General features: G+C 44.4%; 2 protein-coding genes across 3 annotated transcripts; one reads left to right on the forward strand and one right to left on the reverse strand.

Annotated features, from left to right (window-relative positions):
- Nucleotides 1–1,990: 1,990 nt before the first annotated feature.
- Nucleotides 1,991–13,956, reverse strand: COQ6 (coenzyme Q6, monooxygenase). Its single transcript, XM_041760181.1, has 12 exons — nucleotides 13,747–13,956; nucleotides 12,598–12,732; nucleotides 10,954–11,012; nucleotides 10,357–10,480; nucleotides 7,367–7,497; nucleotides 6,583–6,690; nucleotides 6,429–6,491; nucleotides 5,540–5,647; nucleotides 3,339–3,541; nucleotides 3,146–3,261; nucleotides 2,818–2,984; nucleotides 1,991–2,089 (listed from the first exon to the last, which is right to left on the reverse strand). Exons 1-12 carry the CDS (start codon nucleotides 13,910–13,912, stop codon nucleotides 2,060–2,062), a joined length of 1,410 nt encoding a protein of 469 aa, XP_041616115.1. The 5' UTR covers nucleotides 13,913–13,956; the 3' UTR covers nucleotides 1,991–2,059.
- A 124-nt stretch (nucleotides 13,957–14,080) lies between these two features.
- FAM161B (FAM161 centrosomal protein B) lies at nucleotides 14,081–27,247 on the forward strand. Of its 2 annotated transcripts, XM_041760176.1 has the most exons (9): nucleotides 14,082–14,308; nucleotides 16,425–16,747; nucleotides 17,789–18,339; nucleotides 19,808–20,154; nucleotides 20,647–20,774; nucleotides 22,608–22,772; nucleotides 23,013–23,112; nucleotides 25,079–25,221; nucleotides 26,137–27,247. In XM_041760176.1, the coding sequence occupies exons 1-9, from the start codon at nucleotides 14,255–14,257 to the stop codon at nucleotides 26,273–26,275; spliced, it is 1,950 nt and encodes a 649-aa protein (XP_041616110.1). In that variant the 5' UTR covers nucleotides 14,082–14,254; the 3' UTR covers nucleotides 26,276–27,247. The 2 variants fall into 2 exon arrangements, with proteins under 2 accessions (XP_041616111.1, XP_041616110.1); XM_041760177.1 differs by lacking the exon at nucleotides 22,608–22,772 and having other exon boundaries at nucleotides 14,081–14,308.
- The last annotated feature ends 400 nt before the right edge of the window (nucleotides 27,248–27,647 follow it).

The raw sequence follows: 27,647 nt of genomic DNA on the forward strand, positions 1-27,647 counted from the left end.
GATAAAATGACTTATCTTTCTGTTAACATATCTCATTGATAGATTTCCATGTGTTGAACTATCTTTGTGTCCCTGGAGTAACTTGATTGTGGCATATGATCTTTTGTAACATATCATTAGATTAGATCTGCTTATCTTTTATTGAGGACTTTTGCATCTATATTCATCAAGGATATTGGCCTAATTCTTTTTTTGTGGTATCTTTGCCTAATTTGGGTTATTATAGTAACAGTGGCCTTATAAAATGCAATTGGAAGCTATTCCTCCTCTTTTGGAAGTTTTGATAGGTATTAAATCTTCCTTGAAAGTTTGGTAGAATTTGCTAGTGAGGCTGTCTAGTTCTGGACTTTGGCTTATTGCAAGGTTTTTATTTTACTGTTTCAATCTTATTAGTAATCAGTCTATTCATATTTTGTTTCTTCATGATTGTTTTCAAATTTTTATATTTCTAGCATTTTATTGACTTCTAGGTTTCCAGCTTGTTGGTATGTAATTGTTCACAATAGTCTCTTAGGATCCTTTGTATTTTTGTGGTATCAGTTGGAACTACTTTTTATTTCTGATTTTGAGTCTGCTCTTATTTTTTTCTTGGTTAGTCTGCTAAGGGTTTATAGATTTTATCTTTTTTAAAGAACCAGCTTAGTTTCATTAATCTTTTTTATTGTCTTTTGTCTCTCTGCTCTAATCTATCTTCTATAATTTGGGGCTTTGTTCTTTTTCTAGAGAATTCCTTTAGGTATAAAGTTACATGATCAGTCTGAAATTTTTGTTTAAGTAGGCGTGTATTGCTGTGAACTTCCCTCTTAGAACTGCTTTTGCTACATCCCATATATTTTGGTATGCCATATTTCAGTTTTCATTTGTCTCTAGGTATTTTATTTCTTTGAGTTGATGTGTATTCATTGTTCAGTAGCACGGTATTTAATCTCACATTTGTGGTTGAGTTTCATGTTATTGTGACTTAATTTCATACCAAAGATGCTTGATAGGGTGCCCATTGTCTTTAATTTATTGAAACTTGGTTTTTTGGCTATGATTTGTTTTAGAGAATGTTATTTGTACATTGAGAAGAGTATGTATGTATTCTGCTTTTAGATGGAATGTTCTGAATATGTCTGTTAAGTCCATGTGGTCTTAAGTCCAGTGTTTCTGTTTTTTTTTTTTTTTTCGTCTGAATGATCTATCCATTGATGAGTAGAATATTAAAGTTTCCTGTTACTGTATTGCTTTCAGTATCTCCTTTTAGGTCTGTTAGTATTTGCTTTATATACTTTGGTGCTCCTATGTTGAGTGCTTGTATGTTATACCTTCTTGCTGGATTGACTCCTTTATATAATGCCCTTTTCTTTAATTATTAGTCTTTAAGGTCTGACTGGAGTATAGCTAATCCAGCTTTCTTTTCATTTCTATAGAATATCTTTTTGTATCCCTTCCAATTTCAGTCCGGGTATGTCCTTCTGAAGTGTCTCTTGTAGACGGTAGTAGGTAGATGTGTGTTTTTTATCCACTCTGTTTTGGTTGACAAATTTGGTCCATTTCCATTTAATTATTGGTAAGCATATACTTACTGCCATTTTGTTCATTGTTTTTTGCCTGTTTATGTAGTTCTGTTCTTCTCTATCCTTGTGGTTTGATGGCTTTCTTTACTGTTATGTTTAAATTCATTTCTCATTTTCTTTTGTGTATTTACTATATTTTTCTCTTGTGGTTACCATGAGGTTCACATAAAATATGCTATGTAAATACCAGTCTGTTTCACATTGATAGCAACTTCAGAAATCTTCTATAAATCCTCTCCCAAAAATGAACAAGACAGCACCTTAGTAATTTTTCTTTAGTAATAAAAAGTCTTTTCAACCAAATCATAATAATCTTCCTTTGGGATTTTTTGTTAGCTTGATTGATTTGCCCTCCTAACAGTAAATTATCTATCACTCATTATTTGGGCTCCACAGGCCCATTAAGCAGAACAGAAAAAGATACTAGAGAATTCTAATGTAAAGTAAATTTATTAAATCTTGAAAATAAAAGATGTTCATTTTGTTCAGAAGAGGAGCATTCATTTGCTTGCAAAGGCCATAATCTGTTCCTGGAGAAAAATGAAATAAAGTGAGTGATACTCTGCACTGTAAAGTGTAAGGGTAAATGAAGAAAACATTTTAAAATAAAATATCCGGGGGTGCCTGACTGGCTCAATTGGTTAAGCATCCAACTCTTGATCTGAGCTTAGGTCTTGATCTCAGGGTTGAGTTCAAGCCCCACACTGGGCTCAATGCTGGGAGCGGAGCCTATTTAAAATAAAATATCCAAAGTGATTAAAGCAAAAACTTATTAGCAAAAGTCCCAGATAGATGCTCAAGAGTCCCTCGAAAAGTGTCTTTGAATGGAAGTTTCTCAGGAAAGAGCTGGCCAAGCAATCTAAAACATATCCCCCTTCCTCCCCCCAGGATTTCATTTATTTGGTGTGTGTGGGAGGGGGACGACAAGCAGACTCTGCACTGAGTGCAGCACCCAATGCAAGGCTCGATCTCATGACCCCAAGATCATGACCTGAGCCAAAATCAAGAGTTGGACGCTTAACCAACTGAGCCTCCCAAGCATCTTTATCTTTAAAAGTTCTTATTCACTACTTTAAGTCCTTAGATGTGGACTCTAGCACCCACAAGCCCAGCAAATAATCATAATCATAATCAATGGGGGAGGTATTCAGAAAAAGATAATTTTACAGCCAAGAAAATTAATTCAGAGAAATTAAGAGTCATTGGCAAAATCAATCCTCAGTGAGCAAGACTTTTGGGAGAACCATGAGCACCTTACTTTGAGTGGAGATACTGCGTTTGTGGCCTGCAAGCCCCATGTCCTGAGCAGCACAAGTGGAGTGGCACTGGTGGAATAGAGCCTTTTTAGTAGGTCAGTAGCAGCCAGAAGAGCAGTGTTGTGACGCTGTCTATCTGTTTCATAACCTGTGAGGTGGCTCATAGAGCCTGGAGGAAAGAGGAAAGGTATTTCTTATAGTTAAGTTGTTTCCTAACAAACCAGACACATTTATGTCTACCACATCTGGCTATAGAGGGGGCATTTTGGGGTCCCAACCTTCCCTAACTTCATGACCTCTGATAATTCTCAGAGGTACCTGAATCCTTACCTAAGTCCTTCCCATTGAAGGCTGCAGCACTGAGGTGATGGACTAAGCTGGAGACATCCCCAAAGCCCATGTTGACACCTTGTCCTGCAAGTGGATGGACTCTGTGGGCCGCATCCCTAAAAAGAAAGTAGAGTTCAGGTGTGGCCTCTTGCAGCAGAGTGAGAAGAGCAGCCTTGCTTTGCTGTCATCTTACCCAATGAGTGCCAGCCGTGGCCGGACGTACTCAGCAGCATGTCCCAACCCAAGTGGAAATAGCACTCGGCTTTTGGCGTCCACTCTGGCTACACTTGGTGGCAGCTGGCGAGCTGAGACCTTAGTAGGCTTCAGAAAGGCAACAGCATATTGCAGCATGGCACCAGCCGAGTCGATGAAGTCTGTGTGGTTAGCATCACTCCACTGAGTAGCATCAGCCACAAATGGTGAAAAGTCATCAGTGAATAACAGGGAATTAAATCAGCAAGAAAACCCATTTTATATCTACGACCAAGTGTTAATAGTACCTAACCTGCCTAAAATGATCTAACCACAGGTGACAAGCCCCCTTAAATAAATGCAAAACACAACTTCTTATCCTTCTCCACAGCTTTTAGGATCAAGCCAAACCATTCATGAACTGCCCCTGCCTACCTCTGACCTTCTGCTTTCACTTCACCTTAACCCCCTCAAAAAACATACAGCAGCCACAGGGTAGCTCATTCTACCACGTCCTCTTACCCCTGGCACTCCCCCTTCTACATAGAATGTTCTTCTAATCCACCAGGATAATCCCTCAGAGCATCCAGAAGCTATGAACCTCCCTCCAAATCCTCCCCTGTGCTTCCACGAACATCCTATGAATACTTTCATAGGGCTCCCTGCTCAGCAAAGGAGTCTGCTTCTCCCTCTCCTCATATGCTCTCTCTCAAATAAATAAAATCTGGGCAGCTCCGGTGGCTCAGCAGTTTAGCACTGCCTACATCCCAGGACGTGATCCTGGAGATCTGGGATCAAGTCCCACGTTGGGCTCCTTGCATGGAGCCTACTTCTCCCTCTGCCTGTGTCTCTGCCTTTCCCTCTCTCTGTGTCTCTCATAAAATAAAATAAAAAATAAAATAAAATAAATAAAATAAAATATAAAATGAAATAAATAAAATAAAAATAAATAAAATAAATTAATTAATTTATTCTTTTAAAAAACAAAAACAGGGCAGCCCGGGTGGCTCAGCGGTTTAACGCTGCCTTTGGCCCAGGGTGTGATCCTGGAAACCTGGGATGGAGTCCCGCATCGGGCTCCCTGCATGGAGCCTGCTTCTCCCTCTGCCTGTGTCTCTGCCTCTCTCTCTTTCATGAATAAATAAATAAAATCTTTAAAACAAAAACCACCACAGGCTCAAGGGTCAGCCTCACTTCCAAACCTGGCTATACCACTAGCTCTATCACCTTGAGCAAGTAACAGAACTCTAAACAAGTATGATAACAGTACCCTCCTCAACGGTTTGCATTAAATACAAACAGGTAAAACTTTTCACCTGTATATGGCAAACCATAAACTCAGTAAATGTTACTGATTTACTATTAGTGAACTTAGAGAAATATAGTGTTTAAGTTCCAAAAATACTGGTGCAAAAAAACCAAAAGAAACAAAAAAAACAAAATACTGGTGCCAATATATATATATATATATATTTTTTTTTTTTTTTTTTAAGATTTTAAGATCAATCCCAGGACCCCGGGATCACATCCTGGGCTGAAGGCAGGCACTAAACTGCTGAGCCACCCAGGGATCCCCAGGTGCCAATATTATTAAAGGCTGTGTCTATTCCAGAATAATCATTACCATTTCTTGACCACCTATAATGTACTAGGTATGTTCCAAACGTCTTATATCAATTCTGTCATTTTAAAAGTCTTAAAACTTTTATTATTATTACTGTTATTATTAAACCTGGAGAGGCTTGTGATACACTTCCATTTTCTAGGAGATTAACAGGAAGAACCAGTACTGAACTCATGTCTATCTATAGAACTTTCTCTTAAGCTCCCTGCTAAAACGTGCTCAGCTCCTCTCAGAACATTTTTAATCAATCAGGCTTCAAAGGTTCAGGTACTTCGAACCTAGTATAGCTATTCAAAATTAGCCAGGTATTAATAGCTTCAAAAAAAAGGTCAATGCTAACTACTACCCAGGCAGTTGTTTCAGTCAGCAAAACAGCAGCCCACAAACCCTCAAATAAGCACAGAAATTATTCATTTCCATTGTCTGCATTTCCCTGAATGCCCTTCCCTCCATGTAACCCAGACCAAGTCCTATAGTTAGAAAGGGGCAGCTGATCTGTTATTCCTTTTTCCTTCATCAAAACCACCTATCTGTATCTACCCTACAACACATCATCAGCTAGACAAGTTCATACTCACAAAGGCAGAGTTAATGGCATCCACAAACTTTTCTTCATCCATGCTGACGAGCTCTGCTGCGTGTTCATGGGATGTGGACCAGACCAAGGAACTCAAAGTGTCTGAGAGCTATGTCAAAAGAACATCAATACTGGGGCACCCGGGTGGCAGAGTCAGTTAAGATTTCAGCTCGGGTCATGATCTCAGGGTCATGAGATCAAGCCCCACATGGGGCTTCATGCTCAGCAGGATGTCTGCTTGAGATTCTCTCCCTCTGCCCCTCCCTCCACTTGCACACACTCTCTGAAATAAATCTCAAAAAAACCCCAGAACAGGGGATCCCTGGGTGGCACAGCGGTTTGGCACCTGCCTTTGGCCCAGGGCGCGATCCTGGAGACCCGGGATCGAATCCCACATCCGGCTCCCGGTGCATGGAGCCTGCTTCTCCCTCTGCCTGTGTCTCTGCCTCTCTCTCTCTTTGACTGTCATAAATAAATAAAAATTAAAAAAAACAAAAAAACAAAAAACCCAGAACAAAATATCAGTACTAAGGGCAAGGCTTCTGTTCTTGGGAGCTCTCAAGCACAAAAGAAGTAAGGGAAAACAAAATTAGCCTGGGCATATTCCCTAGAAACCAGTAAAACGTTGAGAGGAAGTGAAGCTCTAAAAGGAAGAAGTCTGGACATGTTTAGCCAGAAGGACTTTTTTTTTTTTTTTTAATAATTTTTCAAATTTATTTATTCAGAGAGAGAGAGACTGAGAGGCAGAGACACAGGCAGAGGGAGAAACGGGCTCCATGCAGGGAGCCTGACGTGGGACTCGATCCTGGGTCTCCAGGATCAGACCCCGGGCTGCAGGCGGCACTAAACCGCTGCACCACCGGGGGTGCCCAGCCAGAAGGACTTCTTACCGGGAGCAGAGCAATGGGCCCAGAGGGAAGAAATCTCTGCCAAGCTACATTGTTTTCTGTGGCCTACAATAGAGAAAGGAAGAGTTCTCATGAAAAGAATTCAGTACCCACTGAACACAAGCATGGTCCCCAGATGGTGGGCTCAGGATCTTACCTCCGATAAATGCAGAGTGGCCACAACTGCAGACTGATCATAGTTCCAGCTGACATTCTGAATCCCCGCAGCCTGCCGCACTCCTGAGTTGTGACCATCTGCACCAACCTGCATGGAAACAAGAGTCTGTTAAGTCTTATAACTTAATACATGGAACTGTTCCAGTTTTTCTCTGCCTTCGTTAGTTTTCTCTAGTTCCAATTATTCACAAGCTCATCTGTGGCAGGCAACTTTATATCATAGCCACTTCACTCGCAGCTCTTGGAAGGGGTAGCCTCACATAGGTGACCCCAATGTCAGCTAATAGACCAAAGCTGGACATCTGCCCCCATGAGGTGCCAGCCATAGGTTAACTTGGCCAAATCTATTGACATCTGAACTAGAAATTAATAAGGCAGGTACTGGGGCTGAAGAGTCCTGATAGAAAGTTACGAATGGCTGCCACGTAAAAGGGGAAGGTGGTGAGCAGAGAAAGAGATGTGAGAAATGCAAGGAGACAAAGTGACTACAGGACTCCTGTGAGGAAGAGAAAAACCTCAACTTCTGTTCCTGTCCCCGACAGGCCAAGTTTCTTTTATTTCAACACCTAAGGTGGTCCAGGAGGTTGCTTCCTATATAGGTTTTACAAGACCACCATAACCGGAGTTGGCCTAAATGGGTACTCATCCTTATAACCAAAAGCTTTGCCAAAAATTATAGCTTAGATCTAAAACTAAAAGGCCCTAGAGTCTAGGATAAGCTATGGATATGCAAGACCCCTGGCAAAATAAGAATTTTCAACTACCAACAATTTAGTCTGGAGGGTGCTGCCATCACCTAGGGTAATATGAACCCAAGGGCTGGAGTCTGCCATGGTAAATGGATAAGGCCAGGTATACCCGACTGCTTTGCTCCTGTAGAGAACCGTCACACGGTCTAGGAGGTCAGAAGAGAGAAAACAAAACATTAGAAAGGCAGCCCACACAGGCTGAGGAAAAAGCCGTAACTAAATCTAAAGTGAGCTCTCAGGACAGCGGTCTCTTATCATTTACTCCTAAACAAGGAAAGTAAGATCTAAAAAATAACTACTATAATTAATGCTATAGTCTGAGAGCTGATACATGACAGAGCTACAGGGATGAGTCAGTGCCAAAAAAAAATTTCAGCTCTCACTGAATTACCAGCCTGCACCAGGGATTCTTCTCATCCCCACACTCCTGCTCTTCTAGTTTCACTCTGTGCCTAGGTGACTCCACGTGCATTCAGAATCAATAGGGTGGGAATCCCATAAGATTTTTATTGCCACTGGAAATCATTTTACTTTTCTGATCATTAAAATGATATGCCAAAAAAAATACAACAATATGCCTATAAAGTCTGAACAACAAAGATTTAAAAGGGATGGAAAAATCACCCTTTATCATATCAATCACCCTTCAGAGGCAACTGTTGAAGCTTTTCCATACAGCTTTGCAGATATTTCCTATGCGTATAGATGTATGTGCACACGTAAGATATGACGCATGTTTTTTTCCCCAATGTGTTATGGGACATGTTTCTAAGTGGCTACATTATCCTTAAAAGTTGCACATAAGGGATCCCTGGGTGGCTCAGCAGTTTAGCGCCTGCCTTCAGCCCAGGACATGATCCTGGAGACCTGGGATCCAGTCCCATGTCAGGCTTCCTGCAATGGAGCCTGCTTCTCCCTCTGCCTGTGTCTCTGCCTCCCTCTATCTCTGTCTCTCATGAATACGTAAAATCTTAAAAAAAAAAAAAAAAAAAAAGGTGCACATAATTGGGGTGTTTGGCTGGCCCAGTCGGTAGAACACAGGACTCCTGATCTCAGGGTTATAAGTTTGGGCCCCACACTGGATATAGAGATTACTTTATTTTTTTTTTAATTTTTTATTTATTTATGATAGTCACAGAGAGAGAGAGGCAGAGACACAGGCAGAGGGAGAAGCAGGCTCCATGCACCGGGAGCCTGATGTGGGATTCGATCCCGGGTCTCCAGGATCGCGCCCTGGGCCAAAGACAAGCGCCAAACCGCTGCGCCACCCAGGGATCCCTAGAGATTACTTTAAAAAAATAAAATCTTTGAGGAAAAAAAAGTTGCACATAAGTTCACTACATGTATAAATTACTATCCCGTATCAGAAGGCATTTAAGTTCCTTCCAATTTTTCTCTCACGAGAACCCTCAGATATTTGCAAATCATATATCTGAAAAGGAATTAATATTCAGAAAAAAGAACTCTTCTAACTCAAAAAGAAAAAGATGATTTAGTTTTTAAATGGGCAAAAGATTCTGAATAGTCATTTCTCCAAATGGCCAATAAGCACAGGAAAAGAAGGGAAATACAATCAAATACCATGAGATACCATTTCAGTCACTAGGATGGCTTCAATAAAAAATGAAGAGGAGGGACGCCTGGGTGGCTCAGTGGTTGAGCATCTGCCTTTGGCTCAGGGCGTGATCTTGGAGTCCTGGGATCGAGTCCCACATCAGGCTTCCGGCATGGAGCCGGCTTCTCCCTCTGCCTCTCTCTGTCTCTGTCTCTCATGAATAAATAAATAAAATACTAAAAAAAAAAAAAAAAGGAAAAGGAAAAATAAATGTTGGCAAAGATATGGAGAAATTGGAACCCTTATATATTATTGGAGAGAAAGTGAAATGGTGTAACCTCTTTGAAAAAGTTCAGTTTCTAAAAATGTTAAACATAGAATATAGAACCCAGCAAGTTACTCCTTAACTATCCACTCAGAAGAAATGAAACCTATTTTCCCACAAAAATATGTACACAGGTGTTCACAGCATTATTCACAATTGCCAAAAAGTGGGGGACAATCCAAATGTCCATCAACTAATGAATGGGTAAACAAAATGTAGGGTATCCACACAATGGAATACTATTTGGCAATAAAAAAAGAATGGATTAGGGCAGCCCAGGTGGCTCAGCGGTTTAGCGCCGCCTTCAGTCCAGGGCCTGATCCTGCAGACCCAGGATCGAGTCCCACATCAGGCTCCCTGCGTGGAACCTGCTTCTCCCTCTGGCTCTGTCTCTGCCTCTCTCTCTGTCTCTCATGAATAAATAAATAAAATCTTTAAAAAAACAACAACAACAATGGATTACTAATAACAGGCTGCAACATGAATGAATCTCAAAGATATATTCAGTGAGAGAAGTAGATACAAAAGATTATATGTGATTCGATCTGTATGAAATGTGCAGAACAGGCAAATCCTGAGACTCAAAATAGATCAGTGGTGCCAGGGGTTGGGGAAGGAATGGGGAATGGCTGTAAATGGACATGAGATTTCTTTTTGAGGTGACAGAAATGTTCTAAAATGATATTGTGACAGTGGCAGAACTAAATACATTAAAAAATCACTGAATTATACACTTAAAATGGCTGAATTTTATGGAATATAAATTATATCTGGGGATGCCTGGATGGCTCAGTGGTTAAGTGTCTGCCTTTGGCTCAGGTCGTGATCCTGGAGCCCGAGGATTGAGTCCCACATTGGGCTCCCTGCGTGGAGCCTGCTTCTTTCTCTATGTCTCTGCTTCTCTCTTTCTGTGTCTCTCATGAATAAATAAATAAAATCTTTTAAAAAATTATATCTGAATAAAACTTAGAAAAAAAAAAAACCTAAGATATCCATCAGAGGGTTTTTTTTATGGGGGTATTCAGTCTCTGTAAAAGGGATTCCGTTTTTCAGTAAGTCCTAGAAAAATTCCAAAGCACTTCACCTTCCAGAGTAAAAGGAAAGTGTAAGAAGTGGGTGCCTCACCTGATGCCGCCTCCAGCTGCTTAGTGAGAGCACGCATTATGACATCATTCTCCACTATGTAACCCATGTCATCCAGATTATCCTTATCGAACATTATCAGAGCCTCTGAGCAGGCATCCCACACCTGGAAACAAAAAGGGCAAGTCTGTATCACAACCCAAGGAAGAGAAAATTTATTGCTCCAATCAAACACAGTACTGCTCCCCAAGTGAGAGAAACCTAATTCACAGTGTCAGTTCCTTTGGTAGGAGATAGAAGGTGAGGAGAAAATTTTCTTGAGAATGAGCCCCCCCCACCCCCGCCCAGTGGCTCAGCAGTTGAGTGTCTGCCTTCAGCCCAGGGTGTGACCTCGGGTCCTGGGATAGAGTCCTGCATCAGGCTCCCTGCAGGGAGCCTGTTTCTCCCTCTGTCTATGTCTCTACTTCTCTCTCTGTCTCTCGTGAACAAATAAAATCTAAAAAAAAAAAAAAAAAAAAAGAATGCTTCCCCCCACTTCCTTAGACTGGGAACTTCCCACTTTCCCACAGAAAATATGGATTCCAAGACATGGACAATATGAATGACCAAGACATCTTGCCAAAAGTGAAAAGGAGGCACCTGCATTCGCCGAAAGGCTCTGTATCTCATGTTGCAGATGTGGTCCCAGGCACCAAAACCTACAAAAGAAAGGATCTACATATAGGCCAGAGCAGCCTCACGGGACCGCATCTCTCCTGGGCTTTCCTTTTCTCTCCCAACCTTTGAAGTAAGACATTGTTTTCAGTGTTCTCCAATGACAGAAACATGCTCTCCATTTCCTCCTGTTTGATGCTAGGGGTTAAGCTACTCTGTTCCCTGATTCAGGTTCTATAGCATGAAAAGACGCAGCTTTCATAATCAAAAAGCCAAATCTGGGGTTGCCTGGGTCACACAGTCAGTTAAGCATCCAATTCTTGGGTTTCAGCTCAGGTTGTGATCTCAGGGTTGTGATATCGAGCCTGGTGTTGGGCTCTGTGCTCAGTGGGGAATCTGCTTGAGATTCTCTCTGCCCCTTCTCACCACAAATATTTAAACCAAATCACATTAAAGTTAGGGAAAATAAAAAAGGAAACCAAACCCGTTATTATTTTTCATCATCCTATAGAAGTTATAGACGCTCTGGATAAAAACTATTTTTGGAAAAAAAAAACAAAACTATTTTTAGGGGGGGTGCCTGACTGGCTCAGTTGGAAGGGTATAGCAACTGTGGTCTTGGGGTCATGAATTTGAGCCCCACAAGGGGTGTAGAGAGTACTTAAAAATAAAATCTTTAAAAAGAAAAAAAGATAGTCTTTTAACTCTTTTTAAAACCCCATCGCATTAAACAGATTCATTCAGTGCGGTCATATTTATCGCACACCTACTATGTATCAGACAGTTCTAGGTACTGAGCACAAAGTATGGAACCAAACAAAGTTCCAGCCTATCTCCACCTAAAATTCTGGGAGAGATAGTAAAAAAATGAATACATAATACATTGTCAGGTACTAGTAAGTGTTATAAAGAAAAATAGGGCAGTCTGGGTGGCTCAGCGGTTTAGCGACACCTTTGGCCCAGGGCCTGATCCTGGACACCTGGGATCGAGTCCCACGTCGAGCTCCTTGTGAGGAGCCTGCTTGTGTCTGCCTCTCTCTCTCTCTCTCTCTGTGTGTCTCTTATGAATAAATAAAATCTTTAAAAAAAAAAAAAAAGAAAGAAAGAAAGAAAGAAAGCAAGCAGTATAAGGGGCTAAAGAATGATGGAAGAGTCTAATTTTTGACAGGGTAGTTCTGGATAGGATAGCCTGGGGGAATAACATTTGGCAGAGACCTAAAGACAGTTTTCTAATGGGTTCCATGTGCACACATTGATCTACACTCCCAAAAGCATTTGGCATGCGAACTCCCTAGGTCCCAAGAGGGCTGACTCTGGGAATAAAGAGGGTGATCCTACTAGAAGTGAATGGCCATAATTAGTTCATATAGTTTCAATTCCATCAATTCATAATGACCCAACATCACAAAGTCTGCATGATGAGCCCGCATGTCCCAAGGAGGTCTTCCTCAGACTGGAAGATGACAATTTAATCATGTCAGGGGTCCTCATCTTCAAGGATGCACTAGATTACCAACCCCTCCTCCCCATCCTCAGGCCCCTCCTCAACAGATGCTCTAGAGACTGCCGGATGGGACACACTGAAAGCCAAGAAAGACAAGAGTCTGGTTCTATGAAAGATCTACTCACTACTGAGAAGGGTTGCAGAGCCAGGGGAAATGGAACTGACTCTGTTGCTGTAAGTTTCTGGCAACTTCTCCCATACTTTCTTTGGACCTGCTTCTAGCAACAGGATTTTCTTGTCATGAAAGTGAATATCATATCCTAAAAAAAATAATAATAAAAATTCAACATTTTATATCATATTGGGAAAATCAGAATTTCTTCCCTTTCTCATTTCCAAGAAAAGTGACAGATTAATTCTTTAGCCCTTAGGATAGAAACTTCTCAGAGCACACAAAATCCTAAGCAGTAACATATCCCACCATTTCAGCCATGTGAACCGCTCTGCCCATGACCATAAGGTATCTCTTAACTGTCCAAAACCTGCTATGTGCAAAGAAGCAAATAATGGCAAAACTCACAATGAGCCAGTAGAATTCCCTTTGGAAAGGAAGAATGAAATATTTAGATACCAGATATTTCTAATCTTTAAACTATTAAGTCACTAAAAATTACAAATCCTGTTCAGCAGAAAAATGGAATATTTAATAAGCAAGATTCATTGTGGCCTCAAGATTAAATAAAGGATAAAGAATTAGTTTGTAAAAAGTACTGGCACATGCTACAACTTGGATGAACCTTTAAAACATTAAGCAGAATACAAGTATATGGAAATGGGGAAAAAGCAAATCTAAAAAGACAAAAAGTTCATGAGTGGTTGCCTAGGGCTGAGGAGCTCTGGGGGTAAATGGGCAGGGACTGCTAATTTGTTCCTGTTTCTTTTAGAAGCTGATAAAAATGTTCTGAAAGTTTATGATGGTGGTATGGATGTACAACCTGTAAATATACCAAAAACCATTAAATTGTACGCCTTAAATGGGTGAACCTTGTGGTATGCAATTATATCTCAAAAGCTATTTTTAAGAAGAAAATGCCTAGCCCGATACAATGCCTGATTCCTCCCAACTGTGCCCATTCCTAAATAACAATGGGCGGGATTTAGGATGACTCCTAAGGACCCTCCCACTTTTGACCCTTCGGAACCCGGAAGGACCGAACGCTCGCCTGGGGCTCCTCTGGGCGGGGGAAAGACCCGAGGGGCTCAGGGCTCCCGGCGTCCTCACTGGTCCTCCACGGCCCCGCTCCCCGCCACTGCCTGCCGGGAGATGCTCTTACCCAAGGCACAGGCCATGGCGGCGCCCACCAGGCCTCCGCCCGACACCACCACATCGTACACCGCGTCTGCTCTGGCGCCCGACCACCTCCGGCAGGAGAGCAGTGGGCCTGGCCCAGCAGCTGCAGGCGGAGCCCTCCACCGGCTCACAGCCAGCCGGGCCGCCATGGTGCGGATCCGCAACCTACTCGGCGCACCTTTAAGCCCGCCTCTTCCGGCACTTCCGGAGCAGAGCTCTCCAATCCCTGGCTGCTTCGGCCCCGGCCTCCGAGCCGGAAATAGAACGCGCCAGAAGTAAGCCAATCAGAAAACGACCTTGCCAACTTGGGCGGGAAGGATTAGAGGGAGGCTCCCTGAGAAGGGGGACGGGTTCAGGCGTCCGCCTGGGAGCCAATCGGAGGCCACGGCTGGAAAAAGGGGCGGAACCCGACGCGTAGCTAGTGCCGCCACCGTAGCCGGCGCGTAGCACGGCGCTGTCCCGGTGGTTTCCGTCTCGGCCCCGCGAGGAACATGACCATCCGGAGGCCCGTGGAAGCCTCCGGCGGCGCTCAGTGGAGCCGACAGGTGAGGAGAGAAAAGAGGAGAGGAATTAGGTCTGCGCCCCGGAAAGGAATCTTTAAGAGAGGAAACTGTTTGACGTTGCCTTGGAGACTGACGGCAGGGGCGTGTCGCGAAGGGGCGTGGGATCGAGATCGGCGGCGTCCGTGTGGGGCCCTTCGTAGAACGGCAGCGACGGGCCTCGGCGTTCGCTTATGCTGTCAACCACCCTAGGACTGATAGTACGATTGGTGTCCCCATTTTGTAAGAAGGAAAACTGAGGCACAGAGAGATTAAGAAATCTGCCGCAGAATCCATAACAGAAAGTAGACTGGTGGTTGCTTCGGGCTGGCGGGGAGGGAAGATTGGAAGGACTGGGCAAAATGGGGAGGCGCTGCTAGCTGGTGACGGCTTTCTTTGGGGGCGATTAAAATGCTCTAAGATTGATGGCGGTGATGATTGCACAGCTCTGTGAATATACTAAAACCCACTGAATTGTACTCTTTCAGTAAGTGAATTGTATGAATTGTATGGTGTCCAAATTATCTCTCAATAAAGTCATTTTTTAAAAAATCTCCGAAGATCACAGGCTCCTCAGTAGCAGAGCAGGGGCTGGAGCACATATGTATCTTTGATTCAGAATCCAGTGTTCTTTTCAGTATTAGAGCTGGACCTTAGAGAACCCAGTAGAACCATCGCCCAGTGTCACCTGGAGACCTGTAGCGGCCTACCCCTGATTTCCAGATGCAACCAGTCATCTTCTCCAGGCCAGTCCTGGCCCCACAACTGCTTCTCTAAGGATATCTCATACCGCTGTCCCCAGCCACACTGGCCCTCCTTCTACCTCTCCAAGAGCCAAGTTTGTTCCTGCATCAAGGCCTTTGCATTAGCTTTTCCTTGAACCCAGGACCCTCTTACTCCAGATCTTAGAGAGGCTGGCCCCCTCTCATTAATCAGGTGTCAGTCCAAAACTCCTCCACGGTGAGAAAGTAAAAATCAGCCCAGACTGAGAAAGTACAATTCAGACTGTAATAGACACATATAAGGCCAAAAGCCAGATCAGCAGAAAACAACGTTTTGCACAGGGCCACGGCATACCTGCCAAGAGACTAAGCCCCCTTCTAAATGGTGATGCTTATCTATCAGTTACTTACTAGCCCCACCTTGTTCTGGTTACCTTTTGAATAAAAACTGCTCACTCACTCACTTACTAAACTGCGAATGTGCCCTCTTCATGACAGCATCCATCCGGGAGGATCCACTCTCCTCCTCAGAATCATTCAGGACAAGCCAACCCTAGAAAAAGCCCCTCCATCACCCCCCTACTGAAAGTCCCCACCCTCACCGCCCCAACCCGCAAGTTCCCTATAATTTTTCATGGTGTTCTCCAACGAATTAATAAACCCAACTCTGATTATAGATCCATTCCTTTATCTGATGGGTTTTATCTACAGAAAAGCTTCCCCAAACCACTCCATCACTGTATAATCTCACAATTTATATATAGCTTTCGCTGAATTTACTATCATTTTATATTGCCTGTCTCCCTCTCACTAAAACGTAAGCTTCATGACTAGGGGCCTTGTTTGACTTGTTCTCAGCCTAATGTCCAGTACATATTGGGCACCAAATACATATTTCCTAAATGGAGTATTTAGACCCACCTTCTACGACATTGTCCTTTCAGCTAGAGCACATTGTCCAGTTAGTTATTCACTCCTAGTGACAAGGTGGATAGTAGGCAGACTATGAGGAAAGCACAGGTGTAGATAGGAAAAACGAAAAAGAAGACTGGCAACAAGTAGGTAAAACTCAAATAGGGCAAGGCCTAGAGTGTGACCAAGATCATGGGTGGGATTCTGGGAGTGCAGGGGGCAGAATGAATGATGCAGAGTGGGTATTGTGTAAACGCTCACTGCACATGAGGTAGGGAACCAACGTTAGCTGTTTCCCTTTCCTGCCCTTCAACCAAGCACACCTCACATACCAATTTGTGAAATTTCTTTAAAGCAAGGAACACATCTTATTTTTCTTCCTTCCTGGTCCCTAATATACAGAGATTTATTCAAAGTGAAATTAACAGTTACATTTTGAGTAATTTTAAAATTATAGTTGATCCACAGTCTATTCTATTTCATTTTAGGCATTTCCCCCCAAATCTTCCTCAGACACGGAGACAGATGACGAGCTCTCTGGGGATGGGCTGGTTTTGCCTAGGGCAGGCAAACTTGATGACTTCCTCAGCCCAGAGGAGGAGACAGTTTCTGATTCTTCTGACTCAACTGGGAGCTTTTCTGAGACCCTGGAGGCACTGAAGCAGAAAGGCAGGTGGTGCCTATTGGAATCTCTATATCCATCTGACCCAGACAATGGTGAGAACTTCTCCGAAGATGATGAGGACCTGGAGGGTTTCTTCCAAGACAAAGGCAGGGGGAAGCCACAGGTTCACTCCCCGCCATCTCCGAGGTAAGGTCCTGCGGGTCAACGGCTGCTTCATGCAGAACTCTGGCCAGGTCATGTCGTGACTCTGGGCCTCATCGTCTTCCTCAGTAAAGCAGAGATCACTTCTGCTGGTTGTCCCTTACCTAGGTTCCAGCTCAGAATCAGCTTTCGGAGCCAACCAAGTTCTGATTCCTACCCAGCAGTACTATTCACTTTGAGTAACCCTCGGTGACTGGAAGCCCTGGAATTGATTAAAGGGATGCCTTTCTCACTCCTCACTCCCTCTCCGAGAATGGGGAGGCCATTCTTACCCTGGCCAAGCCCTGCTGTATGCATATACGCTGTATTTATAAAATATTTAATATTATTTTCTCTTCCCAATAAGTAGATTATTTTCGCCATTCTCCAGATAAAGAAATCGAGGTTCCAAGCAAACTGTGCTAAAGGTCACATGGCTGGTAATTTTTCGGAGCAAGATTTGAACCTGGGTCCAACTCTAAAGACCTGCTCTGCACCCATGCACTGTTCTCTCTCCCATATGAAAATATTAGAATGCAGGGCACCTGGCTGGGTCAGCTGGTAGAGCGTGCGACTCTTGATCTCGGGGCTGTGAGTTCAAGCCCCATGCTGGGTGTGGAGATTACTTAAAAAAATAAAATCTAAAAAAATAAAATAAAATAAAATAAAAATAAAATCTTTAGGGACACCTGGGTGGATCAGCAGTTGAGCATCTGCCTTTGGCTGAGGGCGTAATCCCAGGGTCCCAGGATGGAGTCCTGCATTCCTGGATCAGGTGCTCAACTGCTGAGCTACCCAGGTGTCCCAAGTAAAGTGGCAATTCTTGAATCAATTCTGAGAATAGGCTTTCTCACGGGCCGGCCCACTAGATGGCCTGACAGAAAGGAGGGAGGCCGAGTTGAGAGGCACTGGTTCAGAGGCCTGTGAGGCGAAGGTGAAGTGAGGCTGAGAAGCTGCCACCACCTGGGAGGGAGGACTGGGGAGGAGCGGGAGGAGGACCCGGCCTCCAGAGCCTGCCCTGCCTTCCTCTCATTGCTCTCCCCACAGGTGTGGCTCCGCAAGGCGCTGCAGCTCCCTGAGCAGCCTTCCCTCCGACGTCCCAAAGGGTCAGCTCCAGCCACCCTCAGGCACCAGGCCTCCTTCGCAGCACAGAAGCATCAGCTCCTGGGCATCGTCCATCACTGTCCCTCGGCCATTCCGCATGACACTGCGTGAGGCCCAGAAGAAGGCTCAGTGGCTGGCCTCTCCTGCTTCCTTTGAGCAGGAGAGGAAGCGGGCCCAGAGGCAGGGTCAGGAAGAGGCCGAGTGCTACCGTCAGTTCCGAGCACAGCCTGTGCCCGCGCACGTCCACCTGCCCCTGTACCAGGAGGTCATGGAGCGCAGCGAGGCCCGCAGGCAGGCGGGGATCCAGAAGAGGAAGGAGCTGCTGCTGTCCTCCATGAAGCCCTTCAGCTTCCTCGTGAGGGAGGAGCAGAGAAAGGAAGCTGCCAAACACGGGGACGTGGCCGCCACAGCTAAGGCCCAGGTCCCCAAGCAGAAGGCCACCAGAAGGATCCCCAGGTCCATTCTGGAGCCAGCCCTCGGGGACAAGCTCCAGGGTAAAGACATCCTTCCTTACTTTGCTGCTTCCTGCCCAGGGCTTCCTGGAGGTACGGGGGGTGGGGGGGGGGGGGGGGGCACTTAGGCTCCAGCTGGCCTGGCTTGGAGAAAGATTCATTGCTCAGGTGGAGTGGCCTCCAGGCCATACTCAGGGCAGGCCCTGGGGGATCAAGGGGGAGCCCAGGCAGGAGCAGGGCGTGAGGGGGTGCACAACGTTCCCCAGGTGTGTCCTGCAACACCCAAGAACCGGCTGAGGCCAGTGCCGCCACCAGCTGTCCCTGAGGGAGGCTCCTACCTGTCCCTCCTGGGGTGGGGGGGGCGGGGGGGATGCACATTTCAAGAACTGTGGTTCAGTGAGAGGACTCAGGCTTTACTCATCAGTATGGTGCCAAGCCCCAGGTGCTACTTACTGTGTGTGGGATAGACAGGCATGGCGTTTGTAGACGTGGGAGGAGGACATATAATAGAGAATAAAATGATAAATGCGGTGAGTGGTCTGCAAGGACAAAAGTCTTACCTCTCATCCAGAGCACAGAACAGAGGAACCTAACTTTGGACTCGGTGAGGCAGTGGGAGCATGGGAAGGTGGGAGCAGTCCCCGGGGAAAGTGGGCACCGAACTGACCCTGCAGGACGGGCTGTGCTGAATTCAGGGGAGAGGGAAGGAAAGTGAACCCAGCCAGGAGGTCAGAGGAAGCTGAACACATGCAAGGGATAGGGGATGGGAGAGAAGGGAGAATGGGGAGGGAGAGGCAGGCACGGGCCAGACCTGGGGGCTTGTGGGCCCTGGGAGGAAATTTGGACTTCATGGCAAGGGCACCAGGGAGCTATGGAAGGGCTTTACGTAGGGTGGCTCAGGATCAGCCGTGCAGCTCAGGAAGGTCACTTGGATGCTGTGGAGGTGGTTCTGGGGGAGGCACAGGCCTGAAGGGATGTTGATCTCTAGGACACTATGACAACACTTCAGGGGAGAGATGAGCTGCAGGGACGCTGAGGGGAGGCCAGACAGGAGCACCGATAAAGAGCAGGAGACGCAGGACTTGGGATGGGCCAGAGAAGGCAGGCAAGAATGACCGGGGCAACAGTGTGGGCCTCTGGGTGGCTGGTGGGGACTTCCCTGGGCCCAGGGCGGGCCCCACCAGCTCGGCCTCTGAAGGAGAAGTGCAGAAAGGCTCAGGAGGCGCAGCCTGTGGGCACCTGGCAGCGGTGTCCCAGCCAGTGTTTGTGAACGAGCTCTCCAGAAAAGGAAAAGCAAGCAGATCTGTAGTGTTTGCCACTTTCCGTGGCCTACCTCTCCCGGCCAGGGTAGAGCTTCCCATGTGATGCCACCTGGTTCACAAAATTCCTGTAAAGCTGTCAGTCAGCCCAGCACACTAGTGCTAGTGTGTGAAAGGGAACGTTCTCCAAACCTTTAGGTATGAGGCCGGGTCCCCTCTCACCTGTCACCACCCTGACTTTTTCTCCACAGAAGCTGAACTCCTCAGGAAAATTCGCATCCAGATGAGAGCTCTAGACATGCTCCAGACGGCCTCCTCCCCGGTCGCCTCCTCAGGCAGCCGGGCTGACCCACAGCTTCGCACAGCTGCCCGAACCCAGAAGGAAAAGCTTGGGTTTCTGCAGACTGACTTTGGATTCCAGCCTCGTGTGAATCCCGCCGTCCCTGACTATGAAGCCCTTTACAAGGCCTTCCAGAGAAGGGCTGCCAAGAGAAGGGACACCAGAGAGGTGACGTGCAACAAGCCCTTCTTGCTGAGAACCGGCAGCCTGCGTCGAGCTCAGCGGCCCTGTGACACCGCTCCATCCGGAGGGAGGAGGGTGAGAGCCCAGGCAGCTGCAGGAGGCTCAGGGCCTGGGACCCAGAATACAGGCCAGGTCTCAACCGAAGGCATTTCTCATGACATTTTTCTAATTTTCTTTTTTTTAAACACTGGCTCAGTTGTGAGCTCCACAATTCCTATAAACTTAGGACCATAAGAATCTTGCCTGCCTTGCCTTCCTAGAGGGAACTTTTCTAGAGGGATTTTGCAGAAATAAGTCAAAGCAGCTAGAAAGTAGGGAGTTGGGATCAATTGCTCATGTCCCTCTATCAATTCTAAAGAGCCCATCTCTTCTGATTTTAAAACTTCAGGATTCATATCCAACTCTTGGCCTGCTAATAAACTTGAGAACTCATTAATCTTTCCATAATCCCGGGGGGGGGGGGGAGATTCTTGGTCTGACTAGTCTTTCACTGAAATTGAATCCTAGTTATAATAGAAACTAATCACACTCTGTTGTCCCATCAATACCAGCCTTCATTTCTTCCAGGACTCTCCACAGCCACCAGCCACACCCCTGCCAAGGAGTCGGTCTCTGAGTGGCCTTGCTTCCCTCTCTGCCAACACCCTCCCAGTGCACATCACAGATGCCACCAGGAAGAGGGAATCTGCAGTCAGGTGAGTGGTCAGGCTTGAGTTCTTGCCCCAGGATCACAATCAGTGGTCGGTGCTTGGATCTTGACCTCGATGCTAAAACCCATCATCCTTCTGGGCCCCCTCTCCTGTTATCAGACAGACCTATAGGGGTGGAAGGGAACTCTCTGATCGGGACAGAATACATACAACCCTCCACACGCAGTGCCGAGGAACATTTGGCCATCACTCAGCAAATAATCCATGGGGAACTTACTCTATGCCAGTCACAGTGTTAAGACTGGAAATACCTTATGGAACCTACAGTTTAATATCAAGTGTGAAGTGAGTGCAGAAAAGCAAAGAAGTTACCGTATTTTGCAAGTAGTACAGTGGTGGGGGAACACAGGGAACCTTGGGGGTACTGGACAGCCTGGGGCAGGGGTTTCTTTAATAGGTCTCTGGAGAATGAGGAATTAGCCAAAGGCTGGAAAGAAAGAAGGTTCCAGAGAGGACAACATGCGTGAGGACCCACAGATGAAAGAGGAAGCCATCAAGAACAGGAATTCAGAGAAGCATGATGGCAGGTAGCTGACCCAGTCACAAAGAGAAGGCATCTTCGTCCCCCGCACAGTTATGAGATCCTCTGAGATCACCTTGGGGAACTATCAGAAGTCAGCTGAGAAGCAGGAGGCTCCTTACTTTTTAATTCTTTAACTGACTGACTCTGTCATGGTATTGTTCTCGTCAAGCCAGCACCCCAGCAAGATTCCTCCACTTAACCTCTGAGCTGAAGTCAGCAGGAAAGGTCATGGTAATAACAGGCAGCTGAGCTCTGGGAGAGGCCTGGCATCTTAGTGCTTTCCTGTGGGGCCCACAGAGGAGTACACGGGACCTCCTTGGCCCTTTAGGACCTACAGCAGGGAGGCAGAAATGTATTTAGAATCCAAGAGATACTCCCTTCTTCCTCAAATTTCTTAGAGCTACTAAATGAAGGCTGAATGCATCAGTATCCTGAGGTCCCAGTAAGGTGGGCCTGATGAGCCAGAAGCTGGCCCCCCCCCTCCAGGGGATGTCCAAATCTACTTCCCAACAACGGGGAGTTTGATATAATAGCAGACTCAACTTTCATGCATTCCTTCCTGATCTGTTCATTTGAATATAAATATCCAAATGCCAAAGTCTTGACTGTTTTTTCTTTTGACCTCTCCAGAGTACTTTGTCAAATGATACCCAAACTAAATGTAACTTAGCCCCAAATTGTGTCTGGAAAGAGGCCTGTTTTCAGTTCTCTGTGAAAATGCAGATTTGCATTCCCAAAGGTACCTTCCAGCTCACCGTTCACAGCATGGTGGTCAAGGGCAGATGCTTGGGAGTCAGGACATCCGGTTCTAATCTTGGCTTTTCCACTGGCATGCTGGGTAGCTTTGAGTAAGTGGCTTACCCTCTCTGAATCTCCATCTCATTGCCTATAAAAAGAGCGGCTTACAGTTCTTACCTCATAGAGCAGTTATGAAGATAATGGATATAAAGCACTTGATTCCTTTCTGCTCTTGGTTCAGAGTAAGTAGTTGAGCAAATGGTAGCTCTAAATATCATTTTGTTCTCAGGCTAGGCAGCTGAGTGTAAGGATATTTTAATTCCTATGGTTTTTCAGTTCAATTAATGAACTTCTCCTAGAGCAGAAAATCACTGTGTCCATAGTACTGAGAAAGCTTCATCTGCCAATCTCTGAATCCTATTCTTTCCGAAATGTACTATGGTTAATCACCCCTTCATAGAAAACACCATTTCACTTTCCAGAGAGGTTACCACGATTGCTTTTAAATATAGTCAAGTCAGTCGGTCATCTGTATGTTTTTTGCCTCCTCTCTTTAGAAGTTCATTTGAAAAAAAGGACAAAGCAGATCAGAGTACTCAGTGGTTAGAGATGCACAAAAAGAAGTGTCAAGCCATGTCTAAATCTGTGACCTTGCGTGCAAAAGCCATGGATCCCCATAAAAGCCTGGAGGAGGTGTTCAAAGCAAAGCTGAAAGAGAATCGGTCAGTGTCCTCCATATGTCAAAGGGTGCCTATTTGGGGATCCAGCAGATCATTGGCATTAAAAAATGGCAAAATGGAGTTATTAGAGTAAGACTCCTGTAACTGCACACAATCAAGGGTTTTGCTAGGCACAGTTGGGAATTTACAATGTCCTTGGGAATTACTATGCCTAATTGGGAGTGAAGGGTATTCCAGATTGGAAAAAGACAGAATTCATTCTAAAAATCTTGTTAATTCCAGGAACAATGACCGTAAAAGAGCAAAAGAGTATAAGAAAGAATTGGAAGAAATGAAGAAGAGAATACAAACAAGGCCCTATCTCTTTGAACAAGTTACCAAGGTAAAACTAAACCATCATTCATTTTCTTTCAGGATGAAAGGGCTCTTAGAAATGATGCAACGGTTTAATACCTAGGTAGTAAACATTTCCTTGAGGCTCAGAAAGATTCTAAATTGCACCTATTTTATTAACCACCATTTCTCCCCCAATTAAGTAGTGCAGTGGTGAACATTGCTTGGACTGATTTTGTCCCAGACTGGACACAGGGGCATCTGTAACTATTTCAGCTCCTGGAGTGTCCACTGCAGTCTAGCTTTCAGTGTCCCAGACTGGACACAGGGGCATCTGTAACTATTTCAGCTCCTGGAGTGTCCACTGCAGTCTAGCTTTCAGTGTTAATCACGGGGAGGGTGAGATCCCACATGCACAGCGACAGTTTGGCTGTGGTAGTGAGATCTTGAACTCATTAACATCATCTCTCATCATCAGCTGTGCTGGTACCCCAGACATTCCCAGCCTCTAGAACTGTGGCAAATTTATGGGCCTCCAGACATTGGGATGCTCACAAGTACCCCAGAAAGCCCTTTTCAGATTAAGTGGCTTTCAGGATGGAAGAATCATTTTAAGATGTTCTCTAGGCGTTTAGGGGAAGTTGGACCCAGTTGAGATCTCCTCTCCCTAAAGAAGCTGTGGAGCTATCTGAACAGCCTTAGAAAGGCCACCATTGCTAGTTTCTGGGTGGTATCAGGCTCTGTAGATCCCTCTTATCTCCAGTTTCAGACAAAAGTTGGCGTTTCCTAGTGACCTGATTCCAACTGCTGAACATTATCTCCATTTTACAGCCAGTATGTTGTTTAGGTATTTGGGAAGAGTCCACTCCTCCCCACCCCCATACGTACCACACTACACACACATTCACACACATGTGCACGCACTGCACTCTTGGATTTAGTTAGCAACTTGCATTATTCAAAATCTCACAATGACCTTTCTTCTTCATGTTAGTTTTTTCAAGCAAAGCTCACTCTCAGATTTCAACAGATCTTTGACCACTTTAGGAAAAATACAAAGTGTTCTATGTGATTTTGCTTAAAACAAACAAAAAAAAATAACTTTTTCTGGCCCATATGCAGACCATCTATTAAGAGTGTTCTAGTGCAGTTTATTTCCTGTTATATTTTAGTGATTTTTTTTTTATATTTTAGTGTTCTTTTTTTTTTTAAGATTTTATTTATTTACTCATGAGAGACAAAGAAAGAGAGGCAGAGACACAGGCAGAGGGAGAAGTAGGCTCCATGCAGGGAGCCCGAGGTGGGACTCAATCCTGGATCTCCAGGATCACGCCCTGGACTGAAGGTGGCGCTAAACCGCTGAGCCACCCGGGCTGCCCTAATTTAGTGTTCTTGATGATGGTTCGGTTTAAATCTTTTTTTTTTTTTTTTTTTTTTAAGATGTATTTATTTTAGAGAGTGAGCGAGCACAAGCAGGAGCGGCAGTGGGAGGGAGAGAATCTCAAGCAGACTATGCACCGAGTGCAGGGCCAGACTCAGGGCTCAATCCCAGGACCCTTAGATCACTACCTGAGCCAAAAACCCAGAGTTGGATGTTTAACCAACTGTACCACCCAGGCATTCCTGGTTGTTTTTAAATCTTAAAATGTTTTTAAGTCCATTTTTTTTTTCATCTGAGTCTTACTTGGTCTTCCAAAAACCTAAATCCTTGCTTCTCAAAGGTGTGGCTCCCAAATCAACAGTTGACATCTCCTGGAGTGTTTGATATACAGCTTTGTGATACTTATCTGAGACCTACCAAATGAGAATTACATTAATAATAAGATTTTCAGGTAGTACCTATGTACTTTAAGGCTTTGAAAAAGGCTCTAAGAAATTTTCATGCACAACTGTGCCCATCACTAATGGGAGGTTGGGGCAGGAAGCAAATTTAGACATTTACAGATTAAGCAAGTGATTTAAAATTACCTGGTAATTCACAAGACAGCTACAGCAGATTAATTTCCATTCCACAGGACCTTGCCAGGAAAGCAGCAGAACAACGGTATCGAGACACCCTGAAGCAGGCTGGGCTGGATGAAGACTTTGTGAAGAACAAGGGTCAGGGCACCCAGGATGTACAATGGAAGCAGCAATCAGAAGTCCATGACTGTCCCAGGTAATCTCAGATGCTCCTTGTTATCCTGCAGCTCTCAAATTGCCATCCCTAGTAATGCCACTGGGAGGGACCTTTAGGACAGCCACTCATATATTTTGAGATCACAATTTTGTATTTATAGAATACTAATCCAGAGATCTCCAACACATTTAAATTGGTAGAACAGTGCAATTGTGAATAATAAAATTTAACCATTGTATATTTAGATTACTTCAATTTGAAACTGATCATTTTTCTAATTCTAGTTCTAGAGCCATCAGTCAAGAATATTTCCACTTCACTTTTGAAAAACAAACGTGTGTGCACGCATGCATGTGTGTATGCATATGTATTTTTTTTAAGTAGGCTCCACACCCAGCATGGAACCAATGGGGGGCTTGAACTCATGACCCTGAGACTGAGACACAAGCTAAGGTTAATAGTCGGATACTTAACTGACTGACCCACCCAGGCGCCCCAATGTGTATTTTTATTTACTATAAAATGATAAAAATGTTTTTCTAGCACTTTTTATTTTGTTTGGAAACTGAAGGTAAAAATCTCTATAGAGCCACAATAAAAGCTATAAACTCCTAAACAATCCAGCCTTTCTTCCCCCTCCCCCCGCACCCCTCCCCCATGGTCACTATGGTTTTTAAAATCTAGCACTCTTTAAAAAAGTTAACTCATAGCACCATTCCTCCACTGGTATGTAAGTAAAGGTGAGAAAAGCATAGTTATCACCATTATTCTCAACTTTGTTTTATTTCTTAAATCCTAATGGTCCCTCTCTCTTAATTCCTATCCCAGTTTTCCACCTAGAAATTTCCCTTTACACACATATAAAATAATGAAAATGTTGAAACCATCCTTAAGCCTTACATAATGCTTTAATTAAAAACATTTTATTTCATAATGCTTTAATTTATTCTGTAGCACCCATGAAACTACGAAACTCAGCACCAGAAATCTACAGCAGGATTTAGAAGAATCTCTACAACAGCCTACAAGCCCCAAGAAAGAACTGGAAGAGCTGACTTATGAGTTGCTAAATAATTTCAAATCACTTGCTTAATCATTAACACTTAAAATTACTGTTTTCAATATTAACCAGCTGACTTGGGGTTGAGTCAGGGCAGGCAAAACTTGGCTTCTGAGTCAATGGCTACTCTTGGAGAAGGGGGAAAAAGAGAAGTTCTAGGGGGGTTAAAAGCAGATAACAAATAAGGAATGGTTTAAGTAAATCAAAGTAGAAAACCTCAGGACAGAGGGATCAGAGCTGAGTTAAGCATTCTAGCTTTGTGCCTACTTTTTAAAAAAGGACACAAGCCCAAATACCTACAAGGGGCTAATGAGGAAACAAATGGATCACTTGGGCTGAGTATAAGATAGTAGGAGACAGTAGAGACTGGAGTCTCTGCTACAACACAGGCCCAGAATTGCCAGATCAACCAAGTTTTCAACAGAAGCCAGAAATTTGCATACTGGCAACTAATTTAAAAATTACTTAGAAATACTGTGTGGGAGTAACAAAACACCTGCAGGATGACAAGCTTGCAGCTTCTAGTACATGGTTTCTCAGCCTCAGTACTATTGGCATTTTGGGCCAGATGAGTCTGCGTGGGTGCTGGCAGAGGGAGCTATCCTGTACATGGATGTAGGATGTTTAGCAGCATCCCTGGCTTCTACTCACTAGATGCCAGTAACTTCTTCTCTCCAGTTGTGACAAACAAAAAATGTCTCTAGATATTGCTACATGTGGAGCATGGGTCAGGCAAAAATGTTCCCAATTAAGAACCACTGCTCTAGTATAAAAGTAAGCCTATAGGAAATAAAAACTGGCAATTTTAAGAATACAAGAAATTGATATGAACTCAATCTACATAACAGAGGGTGATTATTGCATGTCATTAACAAATTAAGAACTATATTTATTTAAAACAGCAGTTAATTCTTTCCTGTTACCTGCTTAGAATATGCCACTGTGTGCATGGTATGTATATATCCCCATGAGGTTCATTTTTAATAAAAATGAAAATTCTCTTGACAGACACGATTTTCTATTAGTAAGTGATCTTTGGAACACTCTTCTTCTCACCAATGATAATCAGATACTCCTTACCAGCTGTGGAGACAGGATGATAGGAAGAGTGCCTACTCTTAACAGAAGCACATTTCTCATGGTTTTTTTTTTTTTTTAACTTTCTGGGAAAAATTCAAAAGTATCTATTATTGCCATTTTTTCAGACTCAGACATGGTCCTTTCTGGTGATAACAGCAGTACTACAGTAACTACTCTAGGTTTGCTAGTTAGAGATAAAGATGCTCCTGTCCTGTTCCCTAAAACTCCTAGCCTCAGTTTTATCTGCAAAGGGTAAATCAAGTGCCCTCTCTTAAAAGGAAAGCCTTAACTATTACTCTCCTCCTTAAGAAAACAAATTTTGTCC

Source organism: Vulpes lagopus, chromosome 6, assembly GCF_018345385.1.
Source record: "Vulpes lagopus strain Blue_001 chromosome 6, ASM1834538v1, whole genome shotgun sequence".
NCBI classification, from domain to species: domain Eukaryota; kingdom Metazoa; phylum Chordata; class Mammalia; order Carnivora; family Canidae; genus Vulpes; species Vulpes lagopus.